Source organism: Diceros bicornis, chromosome 24 (genome assembly GCF_020826845.1).
Source record: "Diceros bicornis minor isolate mBicDic1 chromosome 24, mDicBic1.mat.cur, whole genome shotgun sequence".
Classification (NCBI taxonomy): Eukaryota; Metazoa; Chordata; class Mammalia; order Perissodactyla; family Rhinocerotidae; genus Diceros; species Diceros bicornis.
In genome coordinates, this window is record NC_080763.1 from 23,557,342 (window position 1) to 23,574,796 (window position 17,455).

General features: G+C 47.0%; 1 protein-coding gene across 1 annotated transcript in view; it reads right to left on the reverse strand.

Moving 5' to 3' along the window:
• Window positions 1-17,455, reverse strand: part of LOC131420959 (heme transporter FLVCR2-like) — a 46,546-nt gene that overhangs the window by 6,490 nt on the left and 22,601 nt on the right. The window contains 5 exon segments of the mRNA XM_058567417.1: window positions 762-853; window positions 856-875; window positions 3,910-4,013; window positions 5,270-5,337; window positions 12,583-12,717. Coding sequence (XP_058423400.1) covers window positions 762-853; window positions 856-875; window positions 3,910-4,013; window positions 5,270-5,337; window positions 12,583-12,717 — 419 coding nt within the window.

The window sequence follows — 17,455 nt, forward strand, 5'->3', positions numbered from 1 at the left end:
GCTTTCTAAAACAACAGGTCTAGAAAATTACAATTCTCATTTTTTACATCTACACCACACTTCTTGCTGCTTTCACATCTATTATCTCTCTCAATCCTTCTAACAACTTGACGAGGCAGGCCACTCATCTTGATTTACAGATGAGGAAACTGACTCTCAGAGTGGTTAAGTGATGGGCCTGTGGTCTAATAGATAGCAACAGAGCTGAGACCAGGACCCAGACTTTCTGACTCTCGGCCCTGTGTACTTTCTGTGACCCCGTGTTGTCCCAGGCAGAGCTAAAAAATATTTCCTAGCCTCCCAGAGGTGTGTGAAGGCGATCCTTCATCCCAACAGCATGGATGGGCCTGGGGGCCCCAGCTCGCCTTTTGAAGTGCTGCAAGTAAACAAGATCTCTGGGGGCCGGCCCCGTGGCTTAGCGGTTAAGTGCGCGCGCTCCGCTGCTGGCGGCCTGGGTTCGGATCCCAGGCGTGCACGGACGCACCACTTCTCCGGCCATGCTGAGGCCGCGTCCCACATACAGCAACTGGAAGGACGTGCAGCTATGACATACAACTATCTACTGGGGCTTTGGAGGGAAAAAATAAATAAATAAAATCTTAAAAAAAAAAAACAAAACAAGACCTCTGGGCACCATGTCCACATGCATCTCTAGAGCTCAGTGAGAAGGCAGCAGAGGGATCAATATAGCTTCCTAGGATGGCGGCAGCTCTAGAAGCCATGGGATGGTGCTTCCCAGTTAAACAGGTTATAGGTGAAACTTACCCCATTGTGCCAGCGGTGATGAACACTACCCACAGGTGTCCCAGGTTCAAGGTCAATGTGTACACCACCATGCCCACCAGGGTCATATATAGACCACGAGGGTTGTCTCCCTACAAGCAGAGGCAGAGAAGTTGAGTAACACACTTCCGACTTTAACAGGATCATCCATCCATCCATCCATTCATTCGTTCAATCATTCTACAAGTATCTGTGGGGCACCTGCTGTGTGTCAAGCCCCTCTGCTGTGTGCTGGGACATCTGCTCTCACGGAACTTTCTGTCCATGAGGTTGATGGACACCGAACCAATGATCACACAAATAACTACCGAATTACATCGTGGTCACTGCTACAAAGGGTGAGACCAGGAAGTACGAAGCTGTCTTGCTGCACGTGCATTCTCCTCCTGCAGAAGCCTCTCAAAAACATCGAGCTGCAGCTTGACTTGTCACGTTCTACCCACAAGCAATAAGGTCCGGCCCTTTCCTTTCCTCATCCCGCACCAAAAAACCAAACAGGACAACATCAGCTCTGGTCAGGCGGCAGTGGCGTGCAGAACTCCCCCAGAGGCCATCCAATTCTGCTTGTCTGCTTTGCCCCAAGCCCCACGACAGTGCTGGGCAGTGTGCCTTTTCGGTTCTCTCTCTGGTCTCTAAGTTCTTCCTGTTGCCACGTGCACAGGTCCAGCCCAGCTTTTCCTGCAGAATCTGAGCCACTCTGCTCCAGACAGTGGAACTAAGAGAACATTCTCCCGCCCTGAACTAAGTGCTTGATTCCAAAGCCAAAGTGAGAACCCTCTGCCCTCTCCCTGTGACACTTCCCTTTCTCTGTCCCCTCAGAAGGACCATCAGCAACGTGCTGGTTTCTGTTTCCGGCTCACCCTGCTAGTCCCCTCCACACACATCTCCTCCCGTGCGGCCCAGGCAGGACTCTGCTGCAACCCCGACTCCTGCAGCTGGACCTGCATTCCTCTCCCTGCCCTACTCACTGCAGGGCCCGGGCTCCACACAGCCCTCCGCCCTCCTGCCCAAACATCAGGACTCAGAGGATGAAAGCTTACAGGCTTCACTCCTCTCCTGAGGCCAGAAACACGGTGGGGGCGCCAGGAGACGTAGACTACGGTTATGTCCAACTGATACTGCACTTATTGGGTGCCAGGCATTCTGTCAAGCATTTTACAGGCATTTATGATTTCCCTCAACCCTCACAAAAGCCCTGCAAGAAATGCATGGCTACCCCTAATTTTACGAATGAGGAAACTGAGGCTCAGACCAGTTATTTGTCCAAAGTCACCCGCTTAGTAAATGCAGAGCTGGGATTTGAACCCAGAGCTGGGATTTGAATCCAGCACTCTTTCTACCACTGCACACAGGAATACTAATATACCATGTGGTTGCATCTTTGGAAAAGCTTAAGGCCAGAGCCTCTGAAGAAAGCCCGTCCCACCTGGTGCTCAGAGCAGCTGCTGAGGGTACATGAGCTTCCCCATCTCCCATCCTGCTCCCTATCCAAGTCTCCCCCCCCAACCCGCAGAATGCAGCTTCATGGACACCAGGCTCTCTCGCTGATCCACAAGCTCATCTTTGCCATATTTATTTAAGCACAGCTTCATCTCAAACCACTGACCCATCTAGAAAAACCGTCAGTAGTCCTAGCCTGAGATCAAGCAACCTGACCACCCAATTTCCAGCCTCCAAACCAAAGGGAACAAATCTGGGAGCCTTAAGGAGGGGGGAACTACCGCCGAAATGACCAGATCACAGAGCTCTCTCCTCCTTTCTCTGCCTGGGTAGCAGTGCAGACAGAAGAATGTCTCCAGTTGACTGCAGGACTGAGACATCAAGTGACACAAGGAACTGGTGACGACAGGTTCTGAAGTGTCCTCCCCAGCCCTTTCCTTCTATTTTCTAGTTCATCTGAGTCATCTGGCTGCCCACGTCCCAGCCCAGCCGACATTCCAATCCCTCCCTTCTCCTGCCACAGGGCAAGCCCTGGAAAAAGGGACACTGCTGTCCACTGGTGTGGGGGTGGCCAGTCCTCACTGCTCTCGTGTCTGGCTGAAGCAAGCAATTGACAGGTGGCAGAGACGAGACGGCAGCCAAGCTCCACCAGCAGTAATTAAGCCGAGCCAGGCTCCTCGTCGTGCTCAGCCAGGCGGCCACAGCCCCAGGGATGGCCTCAATGGCCTTGGACTAGGGCGGCCAGAGTGAGACCTGGTCTGCCCAGAGCCTCACAGAAGCGGGTTTGTGTGGAGAGAACAGCTCTGCTACTGTCTGTCGCCTCCAGACCCTGGGAACTTTGGAGGCCTTGACAGTGTGGCCCAGAGTACCGCCATGCCCCAGCGCAGGACAACCCTGGCAGCTGCCCTGTGGGCCAGCATTAATTGAGCACCCAATGCATGCAGAGCACTGGAAAGACACAACAAGAAGGGAAGGAAGTTGGGCCTCTGTTCTCCAGAGCCTTTTCTCCAAGGCTCACTACAGAATTGAGCCATCTGGGTTGCTTTTTACAAATGCAGATTCTCCTACTGAATTGGCATCCTGAGGGTGGGGCCCAGGAATGTGTGTTTAGAACAAGCATCCTGGATTAGCCTGGCATATGCTAAAATCTTAGTGCCTCTTAGAAACTCACTGGACATTCAGGCCCAAAGCACCTCCCAATATTTACCAATTACACCAATGAGGTGTAAGCAATTGCAAGACAATACTGCAGCCCAGAGGAAGCACAGAGCACCTTGTTAACCCACAGGGTCCAAGAGGGAGTCATGGGAACAGGGCAGTGGAATCACCTCCTCATCTCTGGTCCTTGGACCTTCCACAAACTTCCCAACTGCTGACATTTTTCCAGGTTCATTTTCATTTCTCCCTCATCCGCACCTTCCCCAGATGCTTGGGGGGTGGGATTGGAGAAGATATTGTACTTCATGTCCTCCATCTCCAATCTTCCCAAGATCCCAATGGGGTGGGTACTCTTTCCCTCATTTTATAAATGGGGAAACTGAGGCTAGGAGAAGATAAATTTCAACTGCCTAGGTGACCACTCAGGCCCCCAGCTGCCGCACGCAAATCTTTGGAGTCGTATTGCTAATGAATGTGTCATTTCAAAACACTGGTCCCCAGTTCTCAGTCCAGCAGGAAGTCACTTACTTGTAGGTCTTGGTCCTATCCAGCCAGATGCCTGTGATCACAGCCCCGAGCATTCCCGCAATGATGATGGTCAGGCCGATTCTTCCAGCATTCACTTCTTCCCCCTGGGAAACCACAGCCCTGACGGTCACTCGGCGAGGGGACAAGACACCGGGCAGGGCACAGTCACCACAAGGCAAAGGGGCAAAGGCAAGTAATTCAGGCTCCATTAGAGCCAATTCTCAGAAAGTACCAGGGAAGATGGCCTGTAGGAAGCTACCAGTGGGCAGAGAATCCTAGAACAGTGCTCCTCCCAACATAATATAACCCTGGAGTGTGAGCATGACACTGGATGCTGGGGAGAACAGAATTCTGTCCTTGGAACCACTTTTAGGTAGATTTTTTAAGAAATTTAATCCTTACAGCAACCCTTTTATTTATCATTATTCCCATTTCACAGAGGGGGAAACTGAAATACGTGTATCCAAACCTTCCATACTTAGGTTTCTTTGAGCTATCAGTGCCAAAGGAATACGCAGATAATAGTTACATATTTTTGAGCACTTATTATGAGCCAGACACCATGGCGAGGACTTTACGTCATCATCTTATTTAATTCTCATAATTCCCCACCATAAGGTTGGGAATCAACATTCCCCAATTTACAGATGAAGAAACTGAGGCACAGTGAGATTAACCTATCCGCCCAAGGTCATGAGGCATTTATTAAGTGCAGAGCTAGGATGTGAACTGAGACCTGTCAAACTCCAGAACTGGAACACTCAGCCACAGTGACCCACCACCTCCCAAGGGCCCCTCGTCCTTTCAAAAGAGGGCTAGACGTGGGATTCCTGACTCCAGGACACTCAGAATCCCACTCCCAGTATCCAGCCCTCACTGATTCTGGAAACATTTAAAAATGCTTTCAGTTGAGCAACTAAGATTCAAAATTAAACCTTGCACATGTTTTACAAATTAAATATTCCATATGTGATTCCATATGTATATATGTTTACCTACTGTGTTGCCAGGCACCAGGCTCTGTGCTTTACATACATATAATGGATATGAATGTATATATACACACACGATATTATTTACTTTCTAATCCTACAAGTAATCTTTCATTATGATTATGTTCCTTTTGCAGAAAAGAGAATGAGAGCTCAAAGAGGCTAACTCGCTTGTCACACAGGTTAGTACCACCAGAGCTGGGGCTGAAACCCAGGGCCATCTCCCTTCAAATCCCGTAAGCATACCACCGTACCATGCTACCCAGAGCTAGGGAGAACCAAGAAGTAACTGCTGCCCCAGCTCCCACCAAGACAGACTCAGAAATCGCATTCTCTCTGGGTCCAGCATGCTTAGGGAACTCCCTTACCGGGTAGTGCAAGATCACCATGCGATTCAGCAGAGTGGACAAGGCATAAAAAGCACCAGCATTCAGACCTGAAGGAGGGAGGGAGAAACACAGCATTAGGGTCAGCCTTCCGCTGGGGCCAGAGCTAAGTTCTCCCCTCGCAGTTAGGGAGGTTAGAAATCCTCATCCTCGTTGCCACGGTGAGTGGTGTCCTCAGAGAAGAAAAATCGAGGGTGTATGATGCCACTCTGCAGTGTTTCTCAAAGAAATACTCCAAAACAACCCAAAGTAACCATTCGAACCTTTTCTTGGCCACACACCATTGCCCCCTGATCCCTTTAACTCTGCCCTGGAAACACAGGCTCTAGAAAGTATTACTCCTAGGTCAGAAACTGTCTATATTCCTCTTAAGTGTTGGCTAGACCTACAGGGTCAGTAGAACCACTGGACACCTTCCACTTCCTCTGGATGAACTTTCCCCTCTCTAGACTGCTCCAGACCTCTGACCTCTAACACCACTCCCTCCACAGGTGGTTTCTCACCTCTTTCCCCATCCCTCTTTCAACTTTCTTCTCCGATTCAATGTCACACAAAATATTATATTTGAAACCAGAAAGGACCCTAAAGAGCATTTAGTTGACTCTCCTAATTCATCGACTCATTGAATAAATACATGGGGCACCTAGAATATACTGTAAGAATCTGTGTCCTTAGAGAATGAGGCCATTTGTCCAAAGCCATACAGTGAGCTAGTAACTAAGATCAGACTGGAACTGACCCAAAGGAGACAGTGCCTCCTGCCCTCCCTTCATAATAACAGTAACGATGATGATGATGATGATGATGATGGCGGTGGTGATGGTGGTGGTGGTGGTGGTGGCAGCTGCGCAGACTTATGCACTAGACACTGTTCTAAGCACCTTACAATCCTCATAACAACCCTAGATGGCAGGTAATATTATCGTCCCCATTTTATAGATGAGAAAAATGCACACAGGGTTTAAAAACAAATACACAGACCATTATGTAATGGCCACCAGGGGTCTTTTTAACTTTAACTAATTTTAAGGTTCACAAGACTACCACCGGCACACTTGACATTAGGTCCACTTAGAAAGGTATAAGACAGCTCACAGGCAGGGCAGCCCCAGGAGTTGCTCTTCAATGGAACCAGTCCATAGAACCCCAGTCCATGGAGCCATCCAGAAGCTGTTCTCTTTGGCCCTCAATGTGATGGCTCAGGTGGAGGGAAAGGGAGATATGGCAACCCTGGTTTAACACCTCACAGGAGCTACTATTGTTTGTAACGACCCCATAGCCATAGCTTCCAGGGTCCCCATAAAGGACAGGCCACTGGAAAGAGTCACCGTACTCAGAGAAGCACCAAGAATGGCTTCCTACCAGATAGGAAAAGGCCTCCCAGTCCAGCTGCAGTCATCTTATCCCAAGAGGTCATTTTTATCATAAGCAACGTTGCCGAAATGCAGTTGACTTACCCCCTTATCAGGTTTCCAGAGGAACGAGATACAAAGTTCAGTGAAGGCCAGATTCTCAGAAAAATGGGAGAGGAAGTTTTGTTTGCCATTCCCACAATCCCACAGGTAGTAAGAGGCAGGGCTGGATTTGAACCCCAGACCGCATGGCTCCAGAGTCCTCGATCTTAATCACTCTACTTTATATCCTCACAAAACTGATTCTCAGGATTTCCCCAGCTCAGGGGATGACAATTTCACGTCTCAGCCTCTTCTGGCAGGTCGCCTCAGGGATGCAACAAGGGTGGGCTCAAAGCCGCCTCCTGACTGGCACAGGGCCACAGTGGGTTGGCAAACCCAGAAGTGTCACCAAATGTTGCTACAAGCTGATGGTCATGAGGACTCGGAGGCTCTCAGCAACTTCTGACCCAACAACCATACCTGACTAACCTTCATACCACACACCCAGCCACTTGGAAATTCCATTCCTGAGTCAAGAGGTCCCACAAGGAGACGCGTTCCTGAAAAGGGGGGTGGGGAGGAGCGGGGGCAGGGAGAAGGATGGAATCAGCCCTCTTCCTGCTCCTCACACCTCCCTCAGCCTCTGGGCCTCACAATACAAGGGGCAAGAGGAGGCTCCAAGTCAAGCTCAGCTTCAGGGGGGATGACTGCTCTCAGCTGGGGGCCCGGCTGGGATGAACAAGGAGGACAGAATCCTCAGGAAGCGGAGGGAGAACTGGAGCAAAAAACCCCACCCCCAACACCAGCACTTTCGTGACGCTGAAAAAGGCAGAGGGAAGCAGTCCTCAGCTGGCTGACCTGCACTACTGAGGGAGCAGCTTCACGGGGCTGGAGGGTTTAGGGAAATCAGCCCCACATCAGCACACCCGGGAGCTTGTGAGAGATGCAGACATTCTTAACCCCGCCCCAGACCTACTGCTGCAGAAACTCTGGCAGTGGGGCTGGCAATCCCCACTGAGACAGGCCCTCCAGGTAATTCTGCTCGTGCTCAAGTTTCAGACCCACTGGCTCAGCTAGATTAGTGTGATTTACCAATAGCCATCCCAGGCCACCAGACATGGTTCAACAGCACAAACCACTCCACTGCCCAAATCAAGGGGTCGGTGTCCACACTGTAGAGCAGGGATGAATGCGTGCTCTGCCCGGTGTGTGAGTCCCTCTCACAGGAAGACAGGTTACTGTGTTATACTCGGGTATGACTGTCCCCAGCAAGGTAAGCCTGCCAGGTCAAGGCCGTACTCCTGTGAGAAAATGACCCCTCCCCAAAAGGCCAGGTCATCCTAGTATCAGTCACCTGGTCACTGAGGAGACGGGCTTTAGGAAGGCAGAAAGGATGTGCCATCACTGAGCTTCCCTCCTTCGCCAGGACCAGTTTTTTCAAACTGTGGTCCAGAGACCACTGGCATTAGAAATCCTTAGAGTTTAAAAATGCGGATTCCTGGGCTCCACCATGGACCTACTAAATCCGATTCTCCTGGAACAGGGCTAGGAATCTGCATTTTGAAAACAATAACAACAAAAAACCCTGGGCATTTCTTAAACTTGCTGGCGTTTAGGAATAAATGGCCTTGGGAATCCAGAACCAGGTCCCCAGGAGCTGGGGTTGATATGGAGGCCGCTGGGATGGGAAGGGGCTTCAAGACCATGAGAATGACCCATAACACACCTACTTTAGAAGTTCTCAACCCTGCTGCCCACCAGAATCACCTGGAATGCTTGTTAAAAGCAGATTCCTAGGCCCCAACCCAGACTTTCTGAATTTGAATTTCCAGAAGAGAGGCAGGGAAACCTATGCACACATTCAACCAAGCACCCCAGGGCATTCTGTCCTCAGGGAGCTCGGGAAGCACTGATCCCAGATCCTATCCCTGGGTTCTGGCTACTCGGTGTTCACTTCCCTTCTGTCCTTCCTGAACTTGTAGTAAACCCTTGTTTCAAGGGGCCAACCTGACCTCAGCAAAGCTCCAGGGAATCCGGAGGATTTTTATACCCATTCTGAAGCCAGGATCTTAGAAGGGGCACAAAGCCCCCTCCCTAGGCCCATGTGGGTGGGGCAGTGGTAAAGCCCCTGAGTGCCCCCAGGAAAGGTATCCCCAGGACACACTTGAGGCTCTGACTTCAGATGCCAACACTAGCAGATTATTCAGAAGCATAGCTGGAGGCAAGGCTGGGGAATAACATGGAAAAGTATTCCCTTTGAGGACATTCTCTAGAAGAGGAGAGAAGAGGAGCCTTTTCAATGATTCTTTTTAACATGGCCGTTGTTACACCATTGATGAAAAGATACTTGGAGGCCATGTGAAAGCAAGTCCTAGAGACATAAGGAGAAGGTAGCCAAAGAAAGGTTCTTTCCTTCACCCCACCCCACTGCTCATACACATCACCAGCCCTGCCCTACCCAGATTTTGGTAGACCTGAGGAGAATCTGGCTCCAGCCCTGCATCTGCCTGCATTGCCAAACTTGGAGGAAGGAGGGTATTTTACTAGAGGAGGAGGCAGTTTCTTATTCCTGTGATATTTCAGCAACATCATGCACAAACCCAACCTCTGCACCTCCTCCTCTCTATGTTGGGCTACCAGATTTAGGAAAAAACAAAAACAAACAGCATATCCGGATAAATTTGAATTTCAGATAAACAAATGTTTAGTATAAATATGCCCAATGTTGCATGGGACATATTTATACTAAAAAGAATTTGTTGTTTATCTGAAATTCAAATTTAGCCAGATGGCCCTTATTTTCTCTCTCAAATCTACCCTCAGAACCCTATAGGGAACAGCCAGCCACAGGCAGACCCTGGAATTCCTCCAAAGCCTTCACTGTATCACTGCACCTCAGTTCGGGCAGCTGACTCTGCAGCTTGGAGAAACCACTAAAAATACAGTCTGGATGTCCCAGCAGCTGCACGAGAGTGACTCCTTACTTGGTGAAATCTAGTTCAGACCAACGAGAGAATGTAGGAAATCGGCAAGTTTACCAACGCAACAGCAAGGTGGATGCATGCAGTGTCTTTATTCACAACTGCTTTAAAAGTGTTCATTTCCCTTCAGAGCACTCCAATGAGAAGCAAATGTTACTACTATTTTCTGAGAGGGGTAATTAGAGAGACAAAGGATGGGCACAGGACGAGTGGTGGTACACTCAGGGATTGGCAGAGCTGACACCAAAACTCAGACCTCCCATTCCTTATGTGCCAACTCTGAACTCACCAGTCCAGCAGTCAAGGCTCTTACCCCAAGATATCCACCACGGCCAGCAAAGGTGCCCGTGAAATGCTATCATCTGCTTGATTCCCAGCTACATGCTCTTAAGTGCATATAATTCAGAGGAAAATATGAACATCAAAGGTACAATATAAAAAGCATGAACCATTTCCCTCTTCAAAGCCCAACCTGAAACTACAGGGAGGGTGGGGATGCTGGGGGATTTCTGGGGGGCTTCAAAGCCTCTAGCTCAATTTATAGAGGGTTTTTTGTTGTTGTTGTTGTTTTTAATTTGGAGCAAAGACAGTGGGAGAAGAAAGTAGAGATCCTGAGATGGACTGAGCAGCAAACACTGCCTTTACATGGCCTGTAAACCTTAGGGAGACACAGTAAGGCTGAGACCCCATCATCCCCAAATCCCAAAGATGGCTGGTCAATGTAGGTGGATCCTGCTTCCAAAACCCTAGAACTCTAGACCTGCACCTTAGAAGAAAGCAAACCCCCGGCAACTGGTCTGGAGGTCTGATTCTGAGGAAGGACATACTCCCCTAGGTAGACCCAAGACCACTCAGGCAAGTGCGCTAATAAAAGAGCCCTGGCTCTGTCTCCAAGAGGCCCCTGTCTGCGTGGAAAGGCAAAATGGCGCAGTGGTTAGGAAAATGGGATTTGGCATCAGACAGACACAAGTTTATATCCAAGCTCTACTGCTTGCTAGCTGTCCAACTATGGGCAAGGAACTAAATCAGAGCCTGTTTCTTCTGGTATAAAATGAAATAGAGTTAAGGACCTAAGTCATGGGTTTGTTTTGAAGATTAAAAGAGATAATGCCTGTAAAGCATTTAACATGGTGGCTGACACATAATAATGGCTCAATAAAATTGTTTTCAAATCTGTGATAAAGCCTAAGAACCATTTCCTTGTTGGCAAAGAGCCCTGTCACCAAGTCCAATTGTCTACCATAGAAATAAGGCTTGTGGTTTTCTGAAATGTGTACGACATCCAGATTAGTTTAACTCTCTCTCACTGGGATAATCCTAGGCCTTTGAGAAAAATCTTAATAAATTCTATCTATACACAACAGAGTCAAATGCTTCCAGAGACTCAGAAGTGACCTGCTTTTCTAGTTTGGGGCTATCTCAACTTAAATGATGATTTACATCCACCCCTCTCTCTCTCTCCTCTCCTTCTGGGACTCCCATTATGCATACATTGTATGCTTGATGGTGTCCCATAGGTCTCTGAGGCTCTGCTCATTTTTATTCATTCTTTTTCTTTCTGTTCCTCAGACAGGATAATTTCATTCGACCTATCTTCAAGTTCACTGATTCTTTCTTCTGCCAGCTCAAATCTGATGTTGACCCTTCTAGTGAATTTTTCATTTCAGTTATTGTATTTTCAATTCCAGAATTTCTATTTGGTTCTTTTTTATTTCCATCTTTATTGACAGTCTCCATTTCGTGAGACATCATTTTCTACTTTTCTTTCGTTCTTCAGACATGGTTTCCTTTAGTTCTTTGAACACATTTACAATAGTTGATTTACAGTCTTTGTCTGTTATGTCCACTGTCTGGGCTTCCTCAGGGACAGTTTCTATTAAGTGTGTATGGGCCATGCTTTCCTGTTTCTTTGCATGTCTTATAACTTTGTGTTGAAAACTGGACATTTTAAATACCACGTCAACTCTGGAAATGAGATTCTCCTCCCTCCCCAGGATTTGTTGTTGTTGCTGCTGTTTGTTAGGTATTCAAATTTATCTTACCAAAAGCCAAGAAAATGAAAGGAAAGAGGAATGTGGTTTTGCATTCAGGTAAAAACGGAGTCAGTGTTACCAGATGAAGGAGGATTGGTTGAGGAGTGGTTCGTGTGGCAAGACTTATGTATGCATTCATTCATTCATTCATTCCTTCACTCATTCAATACCTGTTGGAGTATCCACACCAGGCTGGCCACCGCTGAGGAACTATAAAGAGGAAAAGACATGAATCCCCACTCTTGGGGAGTTCATTCTAGTTGGAAGACAGATCTGGGAACAGTTTTTTAAAAATGATGAGTGTTGAGGCCGGCCCCGTAGCATAGTGGTTAAGTTCCCAAGCTCTGCTTTGGCGGCCTGGGGTGTGCAGGTTTGGATCCCGGGCGTGGACCTATGCAATGCATATCAAGCCATGCTGTGGCAGGCGTCTCACATATAAAGTAGAGGAAGATGGGCATAGGTGTTAGCTCAGGGCCAATCTCTCTCAGCAAAAAGAGGAGGATTGGCAATGGATGTTAACTCAGGGCCAATCTTCCTCACCAAAAAAAAACTAATTAAAAAAAACATGGTAAATGTTAAGACGTACCAGAAACAGGACAATGAAAGATGAAAAGTCACCTAATACTACCTTACAGCAGTGACACTGAGATGAGACTTGAAGGATCAGTGGGCATTTTCAGACAACCTGACATGAGAAGGAATGATTTTCTAGGTCAACTTTACAGAACACGCAAAGGCCCTGAGGCACAGCTGGCTCTTCTGGTCGACCCTAAACAATGACTTTACATACACAATTTGGATTTGGAAAGAGTAAGACCCACAGATACATCAGGCCTCTTGTCTCACATTCCTCGTTCAAGCACTCTCCTAGGCACACCGCACCTTACCATAAGTGAAGACAAGCAGCATAAAGTTGAGGTTTTTGAAGAGCCGGATGATGGAGGATGAAGCATCAGGGGATGCCATGTCATAGCTCAGGGATTGGGCCCTGCTGGGGGGATGTTTAGGCTTCTCCTTGAATACTGAAAGGAAAGAAACAGAGATGTGACTGCCAATCCCCGTGGTCCCACTGCTGCAGAGCTGACACATGAACCAGCTGACACATGAACGGGAGCTGGCTCCCTCATCTGAGGAGGAGCTAAGGCTCCAAAAGGAAATATTAATTCTTCAATTAACTCCTTTACAGCCTCCTCTCTTGAAGCTGCTTCTCATTGTCTGTGGATGAGTGAGTGTTCCTTTGATTACTTTTTCTTAATGGCTTCTGGATGGCGGCAATCACTGGGCCTCCCAGGCAATGTTCAAGGATCAAGGAGTCCCATAATACCCAGAAGGTAACATACCACAGAGCACTGAAAACATGCAATAGTAACGTATGGATAGAAAGGAAGTGAGGGCTGAGGCTTTGGTATTAGTGAGCCCAGTTAATGGCTCAGCCCCAGAGCTCCTCCCGAGGGGGAAGGGACTGTGTTGCCCACGAGTAGCACAGAGCCTGGCACGCAGCAGCCAAGAAACATTCCCTGAATAAGTGAAAGGATCTTCTTCTATTGGAAAAACCTCAAATTCATTCCTAGTTTCTCAAAGTCTGAAGCAGACATCTGCCTCACGAAGAGTCAAGAGGATCCTGCAGGAGTAGCCACTCTGATATGAAGGACTGGGGATGGACAGTTGAAAACCATTCATTGTATATTCTTTTTTCAATACAACTGGTACAGTCAATTTGACTGCACAGATTGCTATTCAGTTCTCTGGGGGGCAGATCACTTTAGCCAGTTGTTTGGCTAAACTGGTCCTCCAACTGGGTCCAAGCAAGCACCACGTGGCCTCGCCCACACGCCATGAGAACACTCCTGAAAGGTCAATAGGCTATCTCCAGTTAGAGGAAGCTCTGGAAATGAGGTTTACTCTCTTGAAGATCAAAGGGGCCCCCACCCAGAAAACCCTCCAGCCCTGACTTCAGAGCCCGGCTTCTTACTTCTCCGGAAATAGTCCTGGATGACTTCCCGCCACTGAACCTCTCGTCCATTATCTTGCCTGTTCACCTCCCCATGGGGGGGGAGGGGAAGAACAATGCAAGAGGTTATTTATCTCGGCAACAGCAGGGGTTTGCTCAAGGACTTGGCAACCACAAACCAGAATCCAGATAAGATTTCTCACTTCTTTACTCAACGAGCTGTTATCTGTGCTTGATAATAAATTGCCAAAATGTAGGAAGGTCCTATCTCCAGGATTTCAACAGCAAAGAACCAAGCCCTCATCTGCTACAAACATAAGAATTTGGAGGTGGGACATTACAACTTGAAACTTCAAGTCTGCTGATTCAGAGGGTCCCTGGCCAGACTGTTCTTTCTTGCTCTCATCCCCAGCTCCACAGCTTCTCAGCCTTCCAGGAACACCAAGTCCTCTGTCCAAGATATCCTGCCAGCTTCTGAAGCGATCAGGCAGCCCTTCCTCAGCTTGGATGCCGGGGAGGAAGGACACAGTCAGAGCAGTTGAATGAGGTACAGATTATAAAACTGACTCTGGAGGTGAGGCCAGCAGGAAGGAAGGAAACCTTTACCACGCGAGGTGGAACTTTCAGATGTTAGGAGAAAGCTGGTTAACCTTTAAGGACGGGTGACTAACTGAAAATGAAAACCTCTACTATGCTGTTTCCGAATTTATCACAGCCATGTCTTATCACTCAGATGATAAAGGAAGATATAAAATCAACCAGATACCTCAATGATTAAATGTACATGCACATAAAATTAATAGTAGTGTGGGAGATCAAAATTTGGCCACCCTGAAATATATCTCTTTACCTTGATTGTTTTCTCTGAAGGACATTTGACCTCCCCCACTAACTGCCTAAAGAATTTGACATGATGGCTCCTTCCTGGAACAGATCTTCCATCTGATGGCTGTAATATAATGTAAAATAGATGTTACAATAGGAAAGGCACCAACAAGCCCATCTTATCGGAAATTCTGTCTCTCTGGCCACATTCTCTGGATGGCCCTGCGAGGAGTTGCCAGACAAACATTTACATTTATAAGGGAAATCTCCATTTGTAAAGGTATCTCCCTCTCTGTTTGGAGAAGAGAGGGGGATGAGCTCATTTCTAGTGACTTATCAATGTGGAAGGTGATGACTTAAATCTGCATAATCACCTTACTCTTGTTTACTGTGCTTTAGTGGTAATCTCCTGTAACTGACTCCCCCACCCCCAAAATCCTCCTTTGTCATTGGCTGAAAATGATATTTAAGACGAGAATTTCTGCTATTGTGTTGAGAAATGCAGTGTCCCTGCTTTCTCCCATGTATACATGTTATTAAACTTGGTATTATTTTCTCCTGCTAACCTGTCTTGTTGATTATTTGGCCAGCCAGAAGAACCTTAAGGGAAAGGGCAGAGGGAGATCCTCCCTCTTCCCCCGACAGTTTTGGCGAGCCAGCCAGGAGAAGCACTGGCTGGTAAGTTGCCTTCTCTGGTTGGAAGACCTGCCTTCTCCCTGGACTACTGCAGATGATGAGATACGGGAACGCCTGACGAAAGCCGGCAAAAAGGTAAGACTTCTTACCACGTCAGCCTCCCGGAATCTCTATCTGCGGAGTCCGGCGGAAGGAAGTGGTGAGAATTTTTTTCTCTTTCTAAATTTAGATTGGCAGGAGAAAATATTTGGGAAACTAGTTTCTTGGGCTTTTAGTGACTCTTGGTTTAAATTTGGTAGAGTACTCTTGGTTATGATCTTGATCCCTTTTCCTCCCAGAGGTAGTCTCTGTTTTTCTCTTTTGTCTGTGTCTTTTGTCATAGGAAGGAAATACCATAGGGTAGGACGCAGGCATAGGCCCTATAAGCCTGCTGTCCGGGCTGGCCCCACAGACTGGTGAGTTTGCGGGTCTCACCAGACTGGCGTCTACAAACTTTGCTGTGGGTTATTATGCACATGAAGCGAAGGTCATTGCCAAGGGCATCTTGGAAGCCAAAAAGGCCGCAAATTTAAGTGGGCGCGGGTCGAGCAGTTAAGAGCCATTAGGGCGCTCGCCACTTTCAGAAGACTCCCGTGACAGGATAAGTTGGATCACGGAACAGGGTAGATGACACAGGTCCCCCGCCAACTGCAAGAAAATGTCCGTGCAACGACGAGGTACTCTGTAAAAGCACACAGTCCCCAACCCCGCGGCACCTCCCCCTCTAGGTATTATTCTGGCTCCAAGAGACCTAAGGCGTGACTAAAGCTGTCATTGTGCACAGAAAAAAAAAAAAAAAAAAAAAAAAAAACCGGATGAGGTTTTTCCTTCTGTCTTGTTCTGTGTCCTGAGAAAACTTGGCTTTGTGACCAGTGAGAATATTCTCCTTGGTCTCCACCATACGGAAGGTGCATTTACCGGGGTGCACCTTGGTGGCCAGTCGAGTAGACTGGGGTTCCGAACTGTCTCTTTGTCCGGCTGTGCCAAGTTCTCAGGGGAGTTTGTCATAAAAGGGCCCAGTCCATAAGGGCTTTTGTCGTCTTAACCTTCGTTGCTTGTTAGTGCTGGAAAAATCCCATTCCAGTATCGCCCGCCCGGTGTCACAGATTAGCGGGTCTGTGACGGAGGCGTCCCACACTATTGTGGGAGACCGGAGACACCCTTTTATCCTTACCGCCTGTGCAACGAAGGTCTTTACTGTCTCTGAATATCTTTGGGAGTGAATTCTGTGGATCATGGGGGCTACATCATCTGCGCCCTCACCAGGGACGCCTCTTGCGTCCATGGAAGATTTAGTCTAAGCGTGGAAAGCTACCTCCGGGTCTTTCCTTAAAAAGGCTTATTGGTTCGAGTCACTATTGGAATAAATATACAAATAAAGATCCTACTCGTCAATGGCCAGACGACGGATCCTTTGAATTGGAAAAACTTCTAAATTGGGGGAAAAAAAAAATGTTTTGAGAGCTCTCACATAATTGCTTAATTGGTACCTAAGAATTAAGGCCAGAAAAAGGAAGGGAAAAATTTGACTAGTCTTAAGACCTTGACTCAGGTTACAATTGAATTGAGAACATGTAAAAGTGTAAGTGTTGATAAGATTATAAAGGTTGGAATGTTTGAGCTAATTTTATACAAAGAGGTTACATCAACTTTGCCTGAGTATGTTTTAAAATGTCTGACTGGGAATGCTTCTCTTGTCCAAAGTTAGAAGACCAAGACCTATTGATAAAAATCTTAATGATAACTATGTTTAAAGGTATAAGAAGTGATGAAAATTGCATGAAATTTTGTAGGAAAAAAACCGATGTTATTTCTATTACAGAACTGGTTAACAAAAATAGTAATTTAAATGATGGCTAATTTTATCTCAAGTCTTATGAAGTCTTGTAGGCAATCTAAATAATTATTGGGAATAAGTAACTAAATAGTTGTGATAAAGATGAATGTTGGATGAACTTTAAACAATAATTATGTGTTATGGTAGTTACTGCTTCCAAACTCTTTTTGGTGACTTAAAACTTGAGAGTTTTGCTAAGTTTTATAATAAAAATTCTCTGAGTATCATCATTTCCAAATAAGATAAGATATTAGACATTGATTGCTAAATGTACATTTGTCTACTTTTGGCTTTTCATTACAGGAAAACTAAAAGGTGTTTTGGGTCTATTAGTAAACGTGTTTTATTAAAAGATTATACTATAAAATAACATGTTTCTAAAAGTTATGAAGTGTTTATAAATTTTCCAAGCCACAAGATACTAATGTAAAAGAAAGTTTACAATTGTTTACTTAGTTTTTACTTACAAATT